The 22,772-nt window shown below is 44.9% G+C and overlaps 1 protein-coding gene across 2 annotated transcripts; it reads left to right on the top strand.

Annotated features, from left to right (window-relative positions):
* Positions 1–553: 553 nt before the first annotated feature.
* CISD1 (CDGSH iron sulfur domain 1) lies at positions 554–15,700 on the top strand. Of its 2 annotated transcripts, none has more exons than XM_075423208.1 (3): positions 554–662; positions 7,949–8,154; positions 13,460–15,700. In XM_075423208.1, exons 1-3 carry the CDS (start codon positions 632–634, stop codon positions 13,547–13,549), a joined length of 327 nt encoding a protein of 108 aa, XP_075279323.1. In that variant the 5' UTR covers positions 554–631; the 3' UTR covers positions 13,550–15,700. The 2 variants fall into 2 exon arrangements, with proteins under 2 accessions (XP_075279323.1, XP_075279322.1); XM_075423207.1 differs by lacking the exon at positions 554–662 and adding an exon at positions 748–831.
* Positions 15,701–22,772: the final 7,072 nt, after the last annotated feature.

Raw genomic sequence — 22,772 nt, forward strand, 5'->3', positions numbered from 1 at the left:
ACCAACGGCGCAGCGTCCCCCTCATGGGCCTGCGCAGAGAGGAGAGCCCTACTTGGGAAGGCCGTCGAGCAGATCCTAGGCTTCCAAGTCCTTCATCAGGTGTAGGGCTCTGATGTAAAGACTCTCATGTCAATGCCCGCCTTTGTGAGGTTCCAGGCGGCTGTCGCTCAGCAGGTGTCACTCTTCAGCTCCCCTCTCCACAGCTACACCGGGGAGGGCTCGTACAGCAGCATACCCTCAGGGGTCTGCAGAGCCCTGGTAACCACGGCGGTCCGCAGCGCTGCTAGCGGGGGCCAACCGCAAGGCCACGCCAAGCCGCCGTCCCCTGAGGGGACGCAGCGCCGCCCATGTTATGCTCACAGAGCCCTCTGCAGGCCTCGGAGACCACTTCACCCTCACTGAGGGTTCTGCGCCCGCCGCCAAGCGGCTCCGCGAGGCCGCCTGGCCTGCTTCTCCCCCGCCACGCTCCCAGCTCTCGCAGCCCCCGAGCACGGCTCCGCCCCGAGAGCCCCCTTTCTTCGCGGGGAGGCCTTTTTAAGGGCGCGCCCGGCCGCCATCTTGTGGGAGGGTGGCGAGCTGCGCGTGCGCGGTGAGGCGCGGAGCTGCGCGTGCGCCGCAAGCCGCGGGAGCGATGGGGCTGGGGCAGAACTCCGCCGTGCGGGGTAGGGGCGCTCTCGCGTGCCGGAGGTGGGGGGGGGCCGCGTGCACACCGCGGGGGCGAGGCGGGGGGGGGAGGGTGTCCATTCGTGCCCCGCCGGGCCCTCGGGGACGAAATGGCGGCGCGGCCGCCCCCTGCGGGGACGCGGGTGCCCCCCGGTGCGGGCTGGATACGTGCGTAAATAAAACCCACCTCGGTCGGCGTCTGGGGAGGGTGAGGGTCGGCGGCGCGGCCCCAGAAACCCCGCCGGGTGAGGGCCCGCGGGGTGTCGAGCTCTGCGCCGGGCCCTGGCGCGCTTCGTCCCGCGGAGCCGGTGCCGGCCGCCCGCCGGGCTTCCTGCGTGGTGGGGGACAGCCCGCTTCAGGCTCCTGCTGTTCCCCCTGCTGCTCCGCTGTCGGGCTTTGCCTGTGTTCGGCTGATGTGAAGCCATCGGGCGTAAATGTCATGAAAACCTGTGCATTTTTGGGGTTTTACCTTCTCCTCGCAGACCGGTGCTGCACAGTCGGGGTAACGGCGGTCCCTGGGCCGTGCAATGATTGACCTCAGCGGTGCCTGAAGTAGTGCTGTGTGTTTTAGATGCAGTTGGGCCAGCGGGCGGGATGGATGAATGGAGGACAGAGTGGAGAGCTGAATTACCCGTTTTCTTCTAAAAAATGAGCTTCACCTGCATGGCTGCGGTTTCCAGTTGCAGAGTGGCTCATGGTTTATGCCCTGAAGTCAGGGGACTTCATCCAGAGATATTTTCTTTGGGGGGGGGGTACAGTGCCGGTACAGAGGATGTTGGCAAAGGCATCATCATGGTCTAAAATGTGTTATAGTGATCAAGGCTGTGTTTATTAAAATAATCAAACCAGAGCCCCCAGGATGACTTGATAATAGCTTGCAGCCAGGTTGCATTCCCAACGGCAGCTTACTGTCACTTGTAAGCTTGCAAGAATTAGAACAGTTTCTATATGCTGGGAATTGAGAAGAAAATTGAGGCGAAGAACATGCTCCTAATCAAACCGAACGTACCCTCCTTATCCCAGGAAAGCAGGGGAACAGCCGATCGGAGCAGTCTGGAGAGTGCTTTGTTTAGGAAGAGGTGGCATATGGTTAATGTGCTTTGTCTCGAGATTAAACTTGGATCAGCTCCTGGCAGGTCACAGCTCTGTCCTCAGCTGGTGTGTCACTCAGGCCGATAAATTTTAGGAATCACACTAATGCCTTATTCCCTACTGAAAATGAGACACCAGAAACTGCCCGTATTTTTGTGGGATTTAATTGCTGGTAGTAACTGGAGAGTTAATTGCTTCTGTGTATGTTGGTGTGTGTATTTGTTGAAAACCCTTTGGAAGGCAGTGAATAGTGCAGCTGGTGCTTTTTGTTGTGAGTAATCATAGAATCATAGGTTAGAAAAGACTTCTAAGATCAAGTCCAACCATCTGCCCAACACCACCATGCCTGATAAACTGTATCCCGAAGTGCCACATCTACACGTTTTTTGAACACCTTCAGGGACGGTGACTCAACCACCTCCCTGGGCAGCCTATTCCAATGCCTGACCACTCTTTCATTAAAGAAATTTTTCCTAATATCTAATCTAAACCTCCTTTGACACAACTTGAGGCCGTTGCCTAATGTGGTTGTTCACAGGTGTGACCCCACACTGGCCACAGATCCAATCACCGTGACTCATCTTTTGCTGATTATCGGCCAGATCCAACAATCTTTCTCCCTCAGGTGGCCTCTTTACCTGCTGGTTTCAGTTAAATTAAGACTGTCAGTCATAATCCCATTTGTTGTGGATGCTGTGAAGTGGCAGAAGTGACTTTATCTGCTTGACTGGTTGGCTTTTACTATTAGGCTTCCTGTGCAGCCAGTTATCCTGGATGACTCCGCAGTAGGTGCATGCCGTGTGTTTCTCCAAGCATGGCCTGCAGAAAGGTGGCCTTTCCTTGTGGGCAGTTGCACTACTGGACGGTCGTGAATGATTTCTTGGGACAATAGTAGCTTCTTCACTGACAACAAAAGGGGGAGAATAAAGTCTGAAAGTTGTAGGTGCTTCTTAAGCCAGAAGTACAGATTTTCATATCTGGAGTTTTCACTTGTAGCTGACTTTCAAATAACATGGACATTTTTTAAGCAGCAGAGAGGTAACTTGAAAATTGTCTCTTAGGATGGTCTTGGACTAACTTTGTAGAGGTGCAGCTATTGCCCGTGTTGTTGCCAGTTCTTGGAAAGTAAATTGATATGTGTCGTAACGAGGATCGTGCATTCCTGGTGGAGCCAAGACCATCTCAATTTCTTCATGCGCTTGTCAGTGCAGATGGTAAATATGTTCTTCCTGCAGATAAAATCTGAGCTCTAGTAGATTGTAAAACCACATCTGTAGCCTAGATCTGGAAACATCCAGAAAAATTTTCTAGCTGTTTAGGAAAGGAAAGGAAGAGAAACTTCGTGATCCGCATCTCTTGTTCATTAGGATATGTCCAAAGAATATAGAAGAAAACAAATTCCCGCCATCGGCTTGTTGCTGTTCTCATCTTCTGATGTTTTGTTTACTTCTATGTACTGTCTGCTCCCCTGGGATTGCATTCTTTAGAATTCTGTTTCGTTCTTTCCATCTCTTCCCTTCTCTTTTCTCCTTTGCATGTTAATTTTTCTGGAGTTTTACCCAAACCCTTTCCATTGTATTCTGCTTACGACATTGAAAAAAAATTTCTGCTGTGTTACACAGGCCTGTAGTGACTTGTAACATTGTGTTTTGGTATTATACCTGAATTTGGATTTGTTTAATAATCATTCAAAAGTTGCTCTTAGTGGTTTTATTTTAAAAAGAAATAAAACCCCTTGACATTCTGCATCAATGTCACTCTGTTAACAGGCTCCTCTTCAAGTAATGCGTGCGTGACCTTAGGAGTTTGGCAGTGAACTGTTGAATTGGCACCAGAGGCCTCTCGAACCAGAGTTTGGAGTATTTAAAAACTTCTGGAAAGTGTTTTCCTCCTAGGTACAGTTTTATGGTTACCTTAGTTTGAAAGATGAAATGGGCATTCCAGCTCTTTTAAATCTGTTTGTGAAATAAAACAACAGTTGACCACAAAACTTACTGCCTCTGAAACCTTGCAGGATGATATTGTCATGAGAGAGAGAGAGTCCGTTGTTAAATTTCACTAGCTTTCATAAATCTACATGATGTTTATTGAAGCAGTGCTGAAATTTAAAGACTAGACTGCTTGAAGAGCTTGGATTTCATGTATTATTGGTTGATACAATTTTCCACCCTGATACAGGTCCAGAGAAGTGATGAAAAAAAGCTGGTACAGTAAAAAAGGCACTATGATCTATTATAAGAAAAAATTATCTTAAACTCTTTGAATGTATACAGTCTGTATACAGTCTGCCCGTGTGTGTAATAGATGAATCTGGCCCTCCGGAGGAGAGGTAGAGGGTCATTGAAATACAATTATGACAATTACTTTAAATTAATGATCTCTGCTTTTTGAGCTGGATGGGCTGTGGATGGTTATGTGGTAGGTGGCCTAAGGGATGGTCAGAGGGATCTCTGTTAGCTTCAGATGTGCAGAACAGTTCTTCCGAATGTGATGCAAAGCTGCTGAATTTTAGTACAGACTTTCCTGCTCGCACTATGAGTCATAGAATTATTTTTATCATCAGAATCTTTCCTCTGCTGATTTGTTAAGCTGACCTGGACTTTTGGGTAGGCAGATCAGCTTCCGTAAAGTGAAGCACCTTAAAGGGTGGTTCAGTTACAGAATCACAGAATGGTAGGGGTTGAAAGGGACCTCGGTGGGTCATCTAGTCCAACCCCCCTGCCGAAGCAGGGTCACCTACAGCAGGCTGCACAGGACCTTGTCCAGGCGGGTCTTGAATATCTCCAGAGAAGGAGACTCCACAACCTCCCTGGGCAGCCTGTTCCAGTGCTCCGTCACCCTCAGAGGGAAGAAGTTCTTCCTCATGTTCAGACGGAACTTCCTATGCTTCAGTTTGTGCCCATTGCCCCTTGTCCTGTCACTGGGCACCACTGAAAAGAGCTTGGCCCCATCCTCCTGACACCCACCCTTCAGATATTTGTAAGCATTTATAAGGTCCCCTCTCAGCCTTCTCTTCTTCAGGCTGAACAAGCCCAGCTCCCTCAGCCTCTCCTCGTAGGGAAGATGTTCCAGTCCCCTCACCACCCTTGTAGCCCTCCGCTGGACTCTCTCCAGTAGCTCCTCGTCTTTCTTGAACTGGGGAGCCCAGAACTGGACAGAGTACTCCAGATGAGGCCTCACTAGGGCAGTGTAGAGAGGAAGGAGAACCTCTCTCGTCCTGCTGGCCACACTCTTCTTGATGCACCCCAGGATCCCATTGGCTTTCTTGGCAGCCAGGGCACACTGCTGGCTCATGGTTAACCTGTCGTCCACCAGCACACCCAGGTCCCTCTCCACAGACCTGCTCTGCAGCAGGTCCACCCCAAGCCTGTACTGATGCATGGGGTTGTTCCTCCCCAGGTGCAGGACCCTGCACTTGCCCTTGTTGAACCTCATCAGGTTCCTCTCTGCCCAACTTTCCAGCCTGTCCAGGTCATGCTGAATGGCAGCACAGCCTTCCGGTGTGTCTACCACACCTCCCAGTTTGGTGTCATCAGCAGACTTGCTGAGGGTACATTCTAACTCTTCATCCAGGTCGTTGATGAAGAAGTTAAACAAGACTGGGCCCAGTACTGACCCCTGGGGGACACCACTAGTTACCGGCCTCCAACTAGACTCGGCACCGCTGATGACAACCCTTTGAGTTCTGCCATTCGGCCAGTTCTCTATCCTCTTCACCGACCACTCATCCAGCCCACACTTCCTGAGCTTCCCTAGGAGGATATTATGGGAGACCGTGTCGAAAGCCTTGCTGAAGTCAAGGTAGACAACATCCACGGCTCTCCCTTCGTCTACTCAGCCAGTCATGTCATCGTAGAAAGCTATTAGATTGGTCAGGCATGATTTCCCCTTGTTACAGGAGTCATCCTTGGTCTTCATTACAGTCAGTCTTTCCCCTGCGTTTCCTTAAGGGAATGGATGCAGTCTGTCACTATCCCCTCATCAGTTATTTAAAAACATTGGTTAAGGCTTGATACATTGGTGACATATCAGTTGGACAATCCTTGCAACTGCTACTTCTCTGAAATCCCCAGTGTGGGCAGTCCCTCTGTTTTGCCTGCTGCTGTTGTAGCTGCACTTGACATTTCATCAGAAATCACTGTAAATTTGTCAGACCCAGCTTGTCCCTGAATTGGCTTCCTGCCACTGCCCTGCTCTGCCTGGGGACACGTGCTCAAGCAAGAAGGGGAAAGGGTGCTGCACACTCTCTGTGGTGCCTTTCCTTGGGACAACCTGCTGCCTCTGATTTAAGATGTGTCTGTTCTTTGGATTAGTTTGGGCTGTTTTGCTAAATTAAAGCAGATTTTCATGGAAACCCTGCTTTAATTTCACCTCCTCACTTCTTTACCCTACCCTATTAAAATCAGTGCATTACTCTGGCTAGTTTGAATGAGGGGATAAAGAGGTGAGAACTCACTGGATAGATAGGAAACACTGAAGTCACAATATGATCTCTGAGGCTTTTATTGTATTAAGGCGTTTGGGAGCAGGGAAACATGCCCTAAATTCTTTGATGTTAAAGATGGTTTTCTGTATGTCAGTATCACCCTGTTGTTACAGGGAGGGTTTGTCACTCATTTGCAGGGGAGGTCTCGGTGTATGCTGGTCTCTTCTGCTTCATTTACTAAGAAAATGAACTCTGAAGGATTTCTGCATCTCTTCCTCCTTAACTAAGACTCTAAAGGAGAGCCTGCCTTCCCTGATCTTACAGGCCTGCAGACGTTGTACAGACATCTGTCTAATTCAGTGTACAGCTACATCCAGATCCTTGTGGATCAGCATAGTACATGTGAGCTAAAGCAATGTTTTAGCTAGGAAAGGGCTTAATACGGATTTTAAAAAAGGCTGTTAGGGCAGGAAACCTTCTTGATCCTTTTAGTGCAAGCTCACAGTGGCAATACAGCAAGGCAAGGTAGCCGTAGCAAGAACTAACAAAGCCTTTTTGTTTCTTCTTATCCTTCAGAGTTAAGGTAGTAAGGTCTCTTGCCCCAAAGGTGCCATGTGGCTTGGCGTTTGGCTTCAAAGCAAACATTGAAGGGCAAGGTAGGAATTACCAACTGGATACTGTTTTGGTTTTCTTAAGTTGTGTAAATGTGCTAAAACTTCAATTCCTGTTTGATTTATTTGTCTGTAGTCAGCCGAACTCTGTATGCACATGTTAGGAGTACGTGTGTGAGTAGAAGTGGTGGATAAAAAGCAAAAGAGGAGCAGCTGTCTGCAGCTTTGAGAGAAATGACTGGGGCTGTCACCACAACCAGAACCTTTGGGCAAAAGTCCAGCATATTTTCATGAGGCAGAGAGCAAACAATAGAGCCACAAAAAAGTAGGAGAACACCTTGCATAACAGGAAATGATACCAAGTGAGCGAGACTGCAAAGATTTGAGAGATGTCTAGAGAGGGGGAAAAAGTGAGGATGGGAGGTGATGGAAAGAGGATTTTTTAATGGAAGTTGTCTTTCAGATAGTCGGGACCTAATCCAGTTAAAATAAACTTGTGCTATGATTCTTAAATATAATCTTTTTGGATCTGTATTCTTTCCTGTACACCATAGTAGGGATTTCATCTAAGCTGGCTTTTGTTACTCTTCTGAAGTGGTAGTATATCAACAGTTTCCCCATTGCCAAACAGCCGTTAACGTTTTTAATTGCAAGATGCATTATATTAAAAGGTACTCAGTACCCATACTTGGGGGGGTGGGGAGGGTGGAGATCCTGCTTGGGTTGGTGATGCTAGAGCATTCTTCTTTAGTGACTTCCCTCAACTGAAACAGTTTTTTTGCTGCTACATGGTGTACTTATGGCTGGTTTAATGTGCTGAACTTGGAAGCAGTGTACTACTGATGTTGGTATCACATGTTCCCAAATAAAAGGTAAAAAAAGAAACAAAACCCGAACCCTGCCAGGTTAATCCTCACTCTTGTGTAGAAGCGATTGGAGTGAAGGAGAACTCTGATCAGGAGAAAGGAGTATGTTAACTAGGTGAATGTCTAAAGAGTATATTTTTCTAAAGTACTGTACCACTACAGAACAAAAAGATCTGTTGGAAAGTAGTTGTTTTTGCCATAACCATGAAGACATTTACTGCTGTGTAGTTTTAGTGAATGTTGTGGCCCAAAAGTGACAGTCTCTCTTTTTTTCTTCTCTGTTGTTCTAGTTGAATGGATTGCTGCAGTCTCCTTAGCTGCTGGAGCAGCTGCCATTGGGTATTTAGCTTACAAAAAATTGCTCTGTAAAGACAAGTGCTGCAAAGCAATGGTGAATCCACATATCCAGAAGGATAACCCCAAGGTAGTCCATGCATTTGATATGGAAGATTTAGGAGACAAGGCTGTGTACTGTCGTTGTTGGAGATCTAAGAAGGTAAGAGAATAAATGGTCCAGTGTCATTCATGTGCAAGCATCTTTCAACAAAACTATTTTCAAACTGCTCTATTTAGAGGAAGCTAACTTCACCTAAACTATTCTGCAGTGAGATGTAGCAGTATTTTAATGCATAAAAATATGTATATGTGTGCTGTCACTCAGAGTAAAGCCTGCAGATCAGTGCTAATAGCGAACAACATGTTTCTGTAGCTCTGAAGAAGCAGATCCCTTGAAAGGAGAGCCACTGTATGGAGCAATCAGTCATGAATGACAGATAACATTTTGTGTGCTGCCTTTGCTAATACTGAGGCTTATACAAAACTACTGGCCCGTTGGCAGTAGGAGCTCAGGAACAACAGTCTGAGAGGACATTAAACACCTTCCACCGAAGAAAGTTGGAAGCTTACTCTGCCAGTCAGAAAGTGCCTTGCTACGAGTTCATAGTGTTAATAATACAGATCTATTCCATTAAGGAGTCTCTTGGTATACCATAGCTGGTGTCAAATTGTCACTTGCAGAGAGTGCAGAATGGTTTTTGGAAGAGCCTGTCTTGCACAGATGGTGGTACGGTGGTACTGATGTTCTGTCCTGAATTTATTGTTGTAATACTGATGTGTATGGTAGATAGCTGCCTTTTCCCATGTGAATGAATACAGTGGTGAATTGTTTCCAGCAGTGATGGAGGTAATCTAAAAAGAAGTCATTGTGGTTAAAAGCTTTTGAAGAGTCTAGACAGATGGACTTAATGCATTTGTGCCTTAGCAACTCAAAATAGTTATATGGGTAGTCCTACAGTAAAGACAGTGAAATCAGGATGGCATACTATAGGCTTCTATTTTTGAGTAATTAAGAGTTTGACCTAGACACTGGTTCAGCTTGCATCTGAAATTGGGTTGCCTCAGTTGCGTAAAATTAGTGGTAAGCATGATACATAGCCTTTCAATAACACTAAGATCAGATTTAAATCTGAGGCAGAGATGCGTGACATTTGACGTAACTGAGATTGGTGTAATTTATCTGTAGTGGTAGTTCTGGGATCTGTAGTGAGAGAAAGTGAATTGTCTGAGTAGTCCTTTCCATTTACCACTGGCACACGTTTAAAAGCTTTGTTTAGAAGTCAAGATGCTAATGTGTGGAGACTGAAACAATACAGACTTTCAAAGCCAGATACCTAAGGTCAACAGCCTCTCCCATCAGTGAATAGAATACTAGACTTCTCAAGCCTTAGACATGGGTCTAACTGGGCCACACTCTGCAGTTTTCCAGGTACTGTAACTTTCGGTTCTTGCTGTTGTCAGATCTGACTTCAGTTACCTTGCGGGTGAAGGTAACTCAGGAAGTTACACATTTGTAGCTGTATTTGGTTTTACACTAAAAGCACTACCGAGGATTAAACAGCATCATGACTTGATTCTGAAATAGTCTTGTGGAGATGGGATTCTTGTCTTTGCTCTGTCCGGAGTCTGAACTGAAAAACAAAGTTCCCTGCCATTGCCACAGTGTGGTCCATGGGCTAAGATACATATCTATGATTATATGACAGGGAAGTGTGTACATTTACATGCAGTGCTGATGGGTGTACAGCACGCAGGTATCATGCATGTGTATAGCAGCATTGCCTCTAAATTTTTTGTCTTAAGTCTCCACTGACAGCCAGAATCCAGCATTGGAAGCTGCCACAAGGGTTACAGCTTCAGAAAAGAAAAAGGGGGAGGAGAAAGGCTGCTCTGAGTACCTGCACTTCATTTTAGTATTTGAATTTGGATTTACTCTGGGTTGCATAGTGTAGGCACTTCCTTCAGGGCTTCTGCAATAAAAAAAACCCCGAACGTGAAACCTTGGTGTTTGTAGTTTCTGCTTGCCACTCGGTTTTCTAAAGAGAAATGGAAGACAGCGTCTGATTTTAGTGGTTGCATTGCAGATCCTGCCAATATTCTAGCTGTTGTTTGGTACTGTCTTTTTAGTGTGACATGAGTCCATTCTTGGAACTCTGATACGAAATGACTTGTAAAGGCTTTAACAAGGTCAGTGGAAGATTTTGAAGGCATTTGTTTTCTTTTACTGATGCTTAACAATGAGTATTTTAATCAGCGTGTTGTACTTCAAAGACTGCAGTTTCCAGTTTTGCTGCCTTCCTCTTGCCCTGAGCAGTTGGCCTTGTATGGTGGGTAGCATGATCTTGAAGATGATGTGTGTGCTGCTTCTCATCGTCAGTTACTGCCAAGCCGTAATAAAATATAGAGACATTCTTCATCTTCTCACATGCTTATCATCTTTGGAAGTAGTTAGCTAGCATTATTTGTTTTTTACAGTTCTCAAACTAAGATCCTGTTAAAATTTGTAAGACAGTGTTTGTATAATGGCAGAATGGTAGAATGTGTGTGCGTCCAATGCAGGGAATTACAATTACTTCAAAAGCAATACATACCCGCTCTGTTTTTGTTAAATAAGTAGCCTATGGGGATCTCTATTCCCATACACAGCTTGTCCTCTTGTATGACTGTGTGAGCACTTCTCATCAGATTTAGCCTCATCTGAGGCATGAGGCTGTTAATAGAACCAGTAGCGTCAGGAACCATAGGATACTTCGTGAGCACTGATGGTGTGCATGCACTACAGCTGGCTTCACAGGCTGTTCCTCCTGGATGAGGAATAACAAAACAGTTGGACTATACCACGGTGTTTTGGAATAACTCCTGAAAAATGAGCAGGATTATTTTCAGTGGTGTTTTTTTTTTGTTTTTTTTTTCTGAAATGGTATACTTCAGAGGCTTTTTTGGTTGGTTTGTGCTGGCCAAAGTCTTCATGGAGTGCGTGTGTTCAAAAAAACTACATGTGGTATCTTCAAATAAGCCTGTCTTGGGATGTAATTAGCTGTTAAAGTAGGTGGTAGGTAGTTCTTTAAATGGCCCTTTCCTATTCAGTATTGTGCTCTGCAGGCACTTTGTAGCACTGCTTGTCAGGTTTTGTGGAAGAAGCCAGTGTTGAAATTTACCAGTACAGAGGCAAGAGTTTTGTCTTAAAATCAAACTGTAATTAGTCTAAAGTTAGAACATTTGTTTTCTTACTCTGCTGCATTTTTAAGTGTGTGAGCTGGGGGGGTGAAATTAATTTGCTTTCTTTTGCAATGACCTGCAACTTCTGTCTTCTAGATAAGTATTAGTCCCTGGGCTGTAGGTTGAGGAATACCACTGCAGAACATCAGAATAAATAGTGGTAGAGAATCTTAACCTATTTGGTGTGAAGGGAAATAAGCTGAGCTGTCCAGGTCACTGCACAGTTCCCTCAGGTTGTAAGCTTTGGCTGCTATTGCTAGCCTGCTTTATCTTAATCAAGGATGAATATGTTGTCAGGTCCAGGATCCATCTATTCAGTATCTGGTCATCAAGGTGACCAAGCGGGTGCTCTGGAAAAGTGTTGGGGTTTTTTCTGAGAAGCTCAAGTCTAGTGTCCCAGCTTCTGGGAGCCAGTGGTTCTGAGACCAGCTGACCCAGAGCATGAGTTCAGAGCAGACAGAGTTGGTAGCTGTTAAGGATGTCTCAATGCTATCTGAAGCCTATGAATCCCACCATTTTTGTCAGTTGCAAAATTGAAGTGATGATGTTGCTGTAGCTGGACTTTGGGCTTGCCTCCTTGGGCCATATGAGTTGTTAATGTCTGATTGAAGCTGGGTCAGTGCTTCCATGATGACCAGTGGACTGTGGTATTGCATGGAAGAACAACTGGCCCAGGAACATCTGGGTTGGAAGCTGATCAGTGTCCCAAGAACATACATTCTTATTTGCTCGGATTTTTTCCATGTATCTGTCAGTACCTACTCATTAAGTCACAAATGACTGATTTGATTTGATGTTAAAGTTCCTGCATGAATTAGCTTACGTGAGTATTCTCTGAATGCAGAGAATACAATACAAAAATGTTTCTTTATTCAGAAACATCACCTGTCATTTATAGCATGGGTTTGACATTTTGTAACTGTGAAAAACAAAAAAAACCCCACCTGACCTCTCTTCCCCCACACCCCACCAGTGCTCTACAGGGCATGTGGCTCTGTTTTTAGAGCTCTGAGAATTTTTTTTGCAAGTATATTGTCTTCATTATATTGTTTTCATGGAGTACTTTGAAATCTTTTATTCTAACCAAGCGTGGGTGATAGGGTGTTAATTTTTTTCAAGGGCTATGACTGAGGCATGAACATTGGGATCAGTGGAGCGTTGAAGACTGATTGTAACTGTACTGCAAGGGAATATTGCTGTTGCAAAGGCAACAGATGAATAATGCCCAACTCTGATTCCCATTACTTCTAAGCAAACGAAATAGTTACTGAATGCAAAATACCGGTGTGTGATTTCTGTTATCATCTCCAGAGTTTCCTCTGCAGAGGAGGCATAGGCCTGAAAAAGCGTCCTTGAGCAGTGATGGGATCTAACCTCACTCTTGTTGCTTCACAGAATGTCCTTTGGCTCTTGCATGTGAAAATTGCTGCCAAGGAGCAGAGTGGTTGTGACTGGTCTGGAACCTGGGCAGTTACAGTTAACCAGCAAGACCCCCTGGGTCTTGCTCTGATCAGGCTGTTCTGGGGGTTTTTTTATGGAGCAAACATTTCTTCAAATTACTTCCTCAGTGCTACCCTTAAAACCCCCTGATGAATAGCCGTGTTGGTTGAAGTGCAGTTTATTTCAATGAGCAGGTCAGAATCCTAATGTGGAAGCCAGCTTGTGCAAAGGGACCTTTGTGTTGATGAGATGAGCTAGCTGTGTCAGGATGAAGCACAGGCAGCTTGCTACTCTAGCTGCCTGGAAGCAGCACTACTATGTAAGTGTCTCGAAGAGATGAGCTAGGGAAACTGTCCTTTTTCTCATCATGTGCCATGGAAAACCAGGAAAAAAAATTCAGCTTTGGATCTCCTCCTGTTTCTCTTCCTCACCCCACTTGTCTTCTGTAACTGCATTCAACTCTGGCTGTTGCCTAGGAAAATGCAGTGTGGGGTGAGATTAAGAGCGAGATACTCCAGGTAGGTTACAGTTGAAGGTCAGTTTAGGCTGCATTGTCCTCATGCTGGCCTGAGGTAGGAACACCAAATACAATGGAGTTTCCTTAACAAGCCTCTCGTCCACTCTGTGCTCACATGGACAAAACTAGTGTTCAGCCAAAATTCAGGGAGACCTGAGACAACAGCACAAAAGTTATGGTCTGTGGTCACAGTGGATTTAATGAGAAGACTTTCTAATGAACTTTCAACCCAGGTTCTTAATTCTGACTCTGGATGTGCTTTAGATGTGTTTATTCTTTCTCTTTTCAGTTCCCACTGTGTGATGGCTCTCACACTAAGCACAACGAGGAAACTGGTGACAACGTTGGGCCTCTGATCATCAAAAGGAAGGAGGCATAGAGCATACAATAGAAGCTACAAAATGAATATCTGACAAATCCTCTGCTCACTTGTAACTGGGGGAAGAATCACAAATTCTTTGTCATGTCACTGAAAACTTTCCAGTGCAGTATCTACATGAGGCTTCAGCATGTGTATTCTCTCTGGTGCTTGTCTTGTTTTAATCACTACAATGCATAATTTACTCAGTAGTCATGGTTTAAATTTTGTCCTGTAAAGTGTGTGTACCCTCTCATTGAGTATGAAACAAAAATGACGCACAGAATGTACTTCAGCAGAAAACAGGTATTCAATTATTTTCAAATACATGTGTACTACTCTGAGTCTATTCAGTAGAAAATGTGTTCAAAAGGTAGATCTTAATTCTGGACAGGTTCTAAAGTCACAGGTCTGGATAGATTTCTGTAAAAGGCAGCGGCAGGAAACAAATCATGGTGCCAAAATGCAATTTAACCTCCGGTTATGCTGCATTTTCTGCAGGTGTCATGATTGGCCTGTTACACTACTGTTCTGTGTGGCTTCTGTTAAAAAACAAATTTAAAATTGCTAACTATGAACAGACAACATAAAAGGCTTAAAGCACGATGGGGCTAAAGGGCAACTTTACCTTGATTTTACAGCGCCGTTGAAACTTGACCCTACTACCGTATGCTATCAAGAACATAATACCGGAACGGCAGACCTGTATTTAGAGTAGGACTAGGAAGATGGTCTCTGTGAGAGCTTTCTTAATAGGCAAGTGGAATAATAACCAAGTGCTCAAAGAGTGATGGGCAGGGGGTGGCAGGGTTTTCTTTGCTGCTAGAAAGCCTTAGTTTCACTTGCAGTCTCTGGCAGTGAAGCTAACTTCCCCAGACCACAGGACACGTCTCTAGGGGAGGCTATACTGAGTTATTCCGGAAGCTAAAATAAAAACTAAAACCCCACCTATCATTACTGTCTGCTTCATCATTGCTCTGGCTGGTTCCGGAGGACTCTTACAGCTGCGGAGGGAGGAGGCGCACCTTACCTACTAAGTGGCCTTAGGCTCTATGTGTCTTAAATAACTCCTGCCTCCCTGGGCTAACTGTTAACGTGGTTCAGCTAATTTTACTAAAAGAACTGACATGGACAAGGAAGGGCTTTAGTGACAGTTAGAAACAAGGGGGAAAGGAAAGATGAGACAAGGAGAACTCTTGTCCTCCTTTTGTATGGCCCTTGTCTGACACGCTTGCATTAATGGGCATCATGATGGTTTCCTTAAATAGCTTTGATTTATCTACATGCGAAGGAATATAAATAAAAACCCAAAGAGTGGGGTGGCAGAGGCCAGTTTTGTGTTAAACCCAGTCCATGAGTGTAGTAACAGCCTGTATAAGATTGAGCCCTCAATGTTCTAGGACTGAGAGACTGACTACCTCAGAGTTAGAGGAAAGGCCTTTTCGAGAAGCTGACATTGTTAACCTGGACCCTTAAGGACTCTTCCAGACGATCAGGGCAGTAGAGGTTTTATTAAATTTTTTTTTTTTTAAGGTGTGGTTGGCATGACTGGTTAAGATTGAAGAAAATATTTTGCATATTCTCAGTGTGAGACTTTCAGAGGCTGAGGTTTTAGCTGAGTGGTCTGAACTGTGGCAGAAGGCACAAAAGTAGAGACGGTAGCACAGAGGCAGAGAAAAGAGGGTTTGCAGGTGGTTTGCTATAGTAGGGGCGACTACTGTCTGTGAGAGACCTCTACTTGTAAGAAGTTGCAGTAAAATACATTTAGTTTCTATCCTTTCTTCCTGTCTTGACTGTAAAGATGCTTGATATTTTTTACTTGGCTGAGTACTGATGCAAATGGAAAGTTGTTTTAACCTTAAATTATCAAATACATTGCTTTTATCCAAAACAAAGTTATTTCTGTATTGTTAGAACATGACACTGGATATTTCTGTATTTTTGTCAAATACACATTTGAGCTCATCTTAATCTTGAGATTGTAATGTCTGTGTTATCTCGTGGGTGTGCTGTTTCTTTCAGGGGAGAGTTACGCTGTGAGTAGTGCTGTATGCCAATGCTGCTGTAATCATAAACCTGTGTCTGGGTTGGATTTTCTTTCTGAGACTTCTTTTCCTGTTAGCAGCAAAGCCTGACTGCTCTTCAAGGAATAAAAGTTCACTGAAAACTGCATTAATGTTCTGAGAGATGAAGTCCTGAAGTTTCATATGAGTCTCCCAAGTCATAAAACTATTCCCTGGAGTTTGCCAATAAAACATTTCCTGAAGTTTGGGAGTCAGGGAAGTGGGCTCCATGAGAAATTTTTGTTCCTGGGAAGCAAAGATGCAGAGTCTTTGTTGATTTACACCCTGGTGAGTGTGTTTTGCAGAAGCGTCTTGGAGATCCAGAGTGTGTTTTGGAGAAGCGTCACGTTTCTGAATATTGACACAAAGTGGTTAAATCTTATTTTGATGTATGTACAATTTTCTGTACTGTACCTAGTGGTACAACTGATGGTTGGACTTGATGATCTTGAAGGTATTTTCCAACCTTAATGATTCTGTGATTCTATAAAAGCTCCTGTTAACTCAAATATGTGAGCTGTTTGAACATGAGAATGAAAAGAGATGCTTTGAGGAAACAAACTTGCCAGCAGTCTTGATGAGCATCACAGAGAACACTTCATTTTTTTTCTTAGTACTTTTTTCTTAGAAAATCGTGTTCTGATAGTCTGAGTGCTTGCCTGCTGCAGTGTTTTCTGAAATCTCTGTTCTTTAGTGCTTTCCTCAAATAATCTCTAGAATATGAAGTGAATTAGTTAGAACTTTGCCAAGTTTTAACCATAAAGAAATTCTTCTGCAAATGTCCAATTTTCATATCGCACTGAAACTCCTACTTGAAAATGTGGTACAAATCCTTCATATTAAATCAGTGAAGGATTCCTGTCCCAGAGTAAAACTGTATTTCTGTTCTACATTGTTATTTTTCAACATGTAAGTGTTCATTAGGAAGGTAAACAAATTGAAGTACTGGTTCTGCAGTAACTGAGCGTGACTCATCAAAATCGTCTGAATGTCAAATAGTCAAGCACTTCTAGAATCGGCATTCTTGAAGAGGAGACAGCTGTAAGTTGCAGGTATTTTCTGCACATTTCCTCCAAGCGCCGTTAATCTACCGGACAATTTCAAACGGTGGTGGCCGGCCCTGCAGTCACACGCTGGTCCACTAGGAGGAAACCAACGCTGTGCAATGGGCGCTCCTTCATGTGGGCAGTGCTGCTTTGAACGGGTTGTTTATGCATACTTATGTTTATGTGTATTTGTTTCCCCGCAGCATTGCTTTATGTATGAGCCCAGGCATCTGGAAGTGCTGCATAAACGTGTGGCACTAAGCAGCTTTTCACGCACGGAGGCTCACGCACTTTGTATGTAGGATTTGTACTGCCAGTTCCCTGACAGCCAGCTGCAGAGCTGACTGCAGGCCTACTAAGATTTTTACCGAGTTGTTGCACTTTGGACCTTGTTCTGGTGCTGTTGGGGTCTGTAAAATTTATTTTGCACAGCAGTTGGAGTGGGATTTTCCTTCAACTGTAATATGGCTAGTTAAAGGCATGGAAACGTGAGTCACTGCTGTATTCACAGTGGCTCACTCCAGTAACGGAAGAACATGTTATAATAGCAGGAAGGATAAGAACGTAGGCACGAAACTAAACATTGGTGTTGCAAAGAAACCTTCTTATCAGCTCACTTGTCTTTAGCCATGCCGAACATGGAAGTCTCTTACTCAATGTGGGGTTTGTTTCAACTCCTGAAGCTTCAAGGCTGACAGAACCCACCCTGAGCCCTGGCTGGACCAGCAGTCTCCCCGGCTGGAGCACAGCCTCCCCGCAGCACGTTGGCAGCGAGGGGATGCGCCTACACGGCTGCCAGCAGGCTGAGTTTATCAGTGCTCAGCATCTCTACGTCAGCCCAGTCAGAACATTTCACGTGGACCCGTTCCCCGAAGTGCTTTGTGCACCCCAGCTTATTCTGCCCTGGTTTTCCTGCATTGATGAGTGGCTTCTCTGCACTGGCGGGAGAAATTATCTTTTTCCTAGAGCCGTTATTAATTTACAATGGGCACCGGAGGCTGCTGCTCGAAGCCTTCTGCATCAAGTGGCAGATGGGAGGAGAGCATGAGCTAGAAGATTTAACACTATGCAACATTGCTAGGTGTTAGCAAAAAGCGATAAATTACAGGAAATTATGTGTTGCATTTCATTATACCTCTTAATAGAGCAAAGCATAAGACAAAGGTGCTGTTCATTAGCTCTTGGGACTAAGCAGTTCTGTTAGCCAAAAATGTACCCCTTAGAGCTGAAGGGGTTATGTGCCTCCAGCAGACATCTGTCATTGTGGTTTTTTCTTCCTGAACTGCTAGTGAAATCGCACAGTACTGGACAGAAGGCAACGTGCACTCATGCCCTGAGTGCCCTGTTAGAAGTCTAATATTCCTCCCCACCCACCTTTGTGAACTGTTTAATTAGATGTGCAATTATAATAAATAGAAGGAGTATTTACCGGTACACTCCCTGAAGTCAGTAAAATCACAGTTGTTTTCGTGATTGTAGCAAAGCAGAATTCAGTTTCTTGTGCAGTCTAGATTGGTAAGAAAGGATTTATTGGGGTTCTTGAGCAACTTTGTTTTCTTTGATACATAGATAAGCACAGAGAGATCATTTCTTTTGTTATTTTTTTCCTGCTGAAGCCTGAACCGTCCATCCTCTCCGATTTAACATTGCACTGCCCTTAATCCACTCTGCTTTGCATCCTTTTAATCATGCAGACTGAAGTTTTCTTTTGGCATTTTTGAATGCATGGCACATTTATACAAAGTAAGTGCCTTCTCCTCTCCGAGAGAAGCCTGTGCAGAAAAGAGGAGCTTCCTGAGCGTGCCAGAAATTACAGCTTTAATGTGTGAAGCATTCAAAATTTAGCACACTGCAGGGATCCAGTAGCTGGAATGTTTTTGCTCTTCAGTCATGTCAGCTGGCAACAGAAACACAGCAGAATGAATGATAAGGTCACTGACTGCGTAACTTTTCTCAAATACTTTTCTGCAGCTGGCAAATATAACCATACATGGATAAGATGTGGTCAAGACGCACTGTCTGTTCACCGCCAGGACTCTTGCTCGAGACTCGGGTACCAAAACAAGGGCCAGAACAGACTTTCACTTCAGTAATTATTAAATTTGTTGCTCTTTTCAAACAGTGTGATCTTGCTCTTTCAGTCTCATTCTTGGCTCCAACATTTGCGTGGGTTAAATTACTTTTTAAGGGTTGAAATTCTGTTGCTTTGCAGACGAAGTCTGGGAGTACAATACTGTTTAATAGAAGAGACTTTTTAAAATGCCAGCTGGCAGTGGGTTTAGTCAATAAATAGGTGTTTAATTTTACTGCAGGTGGAGGCAATGTAAGTAGCCTCTAGGGAAAGATGAAGAGGCATTTAAAATAAATCGCTTGGCATGTCAATCATTTTAAATCTGGTACCAGGATTATTTTAAAGCATTAGGATGTGACTGGTAAAATGCCATCATGCATTTGTAAACCCTGAGCAACTCTCTGATAGAGATACAACTCTGTACTTGGAAAATCTTTGTTTAGAAGGACAAAGGGAGTAATCTTTATCTGCATGTAAGCCATGAGACCAGGAGATGGTTACTAAAGACTTTGTTCAAGCACAAATACGGGCTGGGTGGAGAGTGGATTGGGAGCAGCCCTGAGGAGAAAGACTTGGGGGTGCTGGTTGATGAGAAGCTCAACATGACCCGGCAATGTGTGCTCACAGCCTAGAAGGCCAACCATACCCTGGGCTGCATCCCCAGCAGCGTGGCCAGCAGGCAAGGGAGGGGATTCTGCCCCTCTGCTCTGCTCTCGTGAGACCCCACCTGGAGTCCTGCGTCCAGCTCTGGAGCCCTCAGTACAGGAAAGACACGGACCTGTTGGAGCAGGTCCAGAGGAGAGCCACAAACATGATCATAGGGCTGGAGCACCTCTGCTATGAGGACAGGCTGAGAGAGTTGGGGCTGTTCAGCCTGGAGAAGAGAAAGCTCTGGGGAGACCTTACAGCAGTCTTCCAGTACCTGAAGCGGCCCACAAGAAAGCTTGAGAGGGACGTTTTACAAGGGCATGTAGGGACAGGACAAGAGGTAATGGCTTTAAACTGAAAGAGAGATGATTTATATTCGCTATAAGAAATAAATTCTTTACGATGAGGGTGGTGAGGCACTGGAACAGATTGCCCAGAGAAGCTGTGGAAGTGTTCAAGGCCAGCCTGGATGGGGCTTTGAGCAGCCTGGTCTAGTGGAAGGTGTCCCTCCCCATGGCAGAGGGGTTGGAACCAGATGATCTTTAAGGTCCCTTCCAACCCAAACCATTCTATGATTCTATGATTCTAATGCCTGTTTCAGAAAGAAGCACAACTTCTTGCCCATGGATGTCCAAGCACGCACATCTCTCATTGCTGTTTTCTAGGGCTGGAGGCAGCTACAATATGTTTCGTCTATTCAGACTCTCCACAAATCATGGTTTAGTTCCACCTTCTGCACCAATTAATTAATGGTATGTTCCTGTTCTCCATGAGAGACCAGTCGTGGAACCCAGACTCAGTACATGGCAGGCTGAGGCTAAACATAGCAGCAAAATGATGCCTTTTGTCTTCCCAATGCTCTTCCTGATGTTGCCCAACATTTTGTTGGCTCTTTTTGGCTGCAGACATACATTGGGCTGATGATCTCAGACAACTGTCAACAGTGACTTCAGGATCTCTTTCCTGGGCTGTGACAGCCGGTTCCAGGATCAGCACTGAGGAGCTTTGGTTTGGATTATTTTCCTCTACATGTATTACCTTACGTTTATCAACACTGAAGCTCCTATGCCAACATTATGCCTTTCTTTCAGTTTTGTGAGATTCTGCAGGATTGCTTTGCCATCGGCGTGGCGTTTCACTGCCCTAAAGAGGTCATGAGCATCCGCAGACCTAGAGACTTCGTGCACGCTTCCTTCTGCGGGTCATGAATGAAGATCTTGAATAAAACCAGTCTCAGCACCCACCCACTGCTGCCTCCTCTCCACCCTAAAGCCCTTCCATTTGCTTCCCACTCTTTCACCTACTCTCAGTCCAAAAATGAGCATTTCCTCCAAATTCTTTGCTCAGTTTCTTTAATGATAAAGAAAAAAGTCCAATGACTGTGAGGAAGTAACTATTGAAATGTGCTTCTCACCTTTATAGTCCTTGTAGCTTTCTAATATAAAAGGCTTCCCAAAATTTACAGCTCTGGTTCTGTTTGTAGAAAAGGTGATCCAGAAAATGCACAACTGCCATGAATTAACCTCACAGTCATTTTTGAAACGTACTGTATTATCTCTGGGGAATGTAGGTTGGCTATTGACACCATCCCTTTGTTTTCATCCTGGAAAACCCCAGATGTACCTGGTTGCCAGGGAGGAGAGTTTGCATCAGTCAGAGCCAAGTAAAATATTAATCATTGTCGGACCTGATGCCTAAGTGGCAAAACAGGAGCTAGGAAAGAAAGCGAGATAGCACTGCTGAGTTTTACAGCTACGACAGACCAGGGTAGTTTAGATTTTCCTTTACTTAACAAGAACAAAAAAGACAGCACAGAACTTCTGTGAAGTTAACAAAGGACTAAAAGCCCTGAGCTATTTTAAGAGGGCGCGATACAGTAACGCTTTTGCTGTGAGATGGTGAGAAAAAAGAACTGCAACACAGCTACAACTTCCACACTGCTGTGATGCCTGCTGGACGCTGAATGAGCAGGACGGGCCCTCCTGCTCACAGAAGCACGGCTGCAGATGCTCTCGCCTGTCCAGCAAATTATTGGTTCTGCGGATCAACATTTCTCATCAGGACCAGACGTAAGGTCCGCATCGGCTCTGTTGCAATCTGTTCGTCCGGCAGGAGCTACGCAAGCGCGGCCGCCCGCTGCAGGAAGTGGCTCTGTGGGCAGCGGGATCCACATCTCTCGCACAGACCTCACGCAGAAAACACGGCCCCCTCAGAGGAGCAGTATTTTTGGCGAGATGGGGAAGAAGTGGCTGTGACCCACGTGAAGGGACAGTCAAAAATCCAGCAGTGCTTGTTGTCAGCATACTTCTAGAGTACCAATATTTTGTCCCAGTCCCAGCCCCACTACTCTTTTGCCAATGCCCCCCTGCACTTCCACTGAAGTATGAGCTTATTTCCTGTACTAAACTACCGTACGCGTCTTGCGGTTAGTTATTAACTAGCTGTTGTGTTTGAAAAAGGGCTTTATTTCAGCAGAAAGTGATTCTTTTGTAATCCTCGCTCAGTTCGGGGGAGCTCTGCAATCTGCCGGCGAGGCATCCTCTTGCAGCACAAAGCAGTTTGTGCAAAATACATGTGTGCGTACTATCTTCTAGGCATTGTTAGTCTTCACATTTTCATCAGACTGAGTGAGGAAAGATTGATTTCCAGCAGCGAGAGTAAAAGTAATCCAGAATTAAGCACAATTTTGCCAAATATATTTTGTTGGGGGGGGGATTCCTAACCACTTGCCCCTTCTTTAGGAGCTGCTGGCAGCCTCTTTCACTTTCCCTTCGAGTGCAATTGCACAGCCCGGAGACGAGACCTTTCCTTGGGAATCTTGCTGGTAGGTTCAGCTTCCAGTGCAAACTCTTACAGTATCACACTCTGTGGGGAAATTAATTATTTGTCATTTCTGGTATTCTCTCGGTTTCACTTGTTTTATTCTAGGAGAAGTTCCCAGGTAAGATTAGTGAACTCCATGTGCTGAAGCATGAGGGTGGAATGAGTGAGCAGAGGATAAAGCCTTGCGTCACTTGCTTTCTGCGTAAATCTGACTAAAGCAACTATCAGGGAAAAGGAAACAGTGTTTACTTATTCCAGTTACTCATGCTTTCGTATTTCTTTTAATCCCCTTCCAGGCCCACTTCTGTTAGCTCTAAGGATAACTAGAAGCTATTTGTTCAGGACTAGGTGCTTGAATAGTCTTTAAATTCCAGATTTTTTGCCTTTTAATTCCATTCTTGTTTCCATTAAGATTTCGAGTTCAGGTAGATCGCAGCGTTAGACATGCAAGTCTGAAATGCCGCCCATGTTCTTCACTCTGTGTTTAGGCCCAGACCAGCCAAAGTGTCTCACGTCTCTGCAGGGGGAAATACTTTTCCGCAAGGCTCAGGCTGGCATCTGAACCTTGCAGCAGCTGCTCCTGCCGAGACCGG

The sequence above is a fragment of the Opisthocomus hoazin genome, chromosome 6 (assembly GCF_030867145.1).
Source record: "Opisthocomus hoazin isolate bOpiHoa1 chromosome 6, bOpiHoa1.hap1, whole genome shotgun sequence".
NCBI classification, from domain to species: Eukaryota; Metazoa; Chordata; class Aves; order Opisthocomiformes; family Opisthocomidae; genus Opisthocomus; species Opisthocomus hoazin.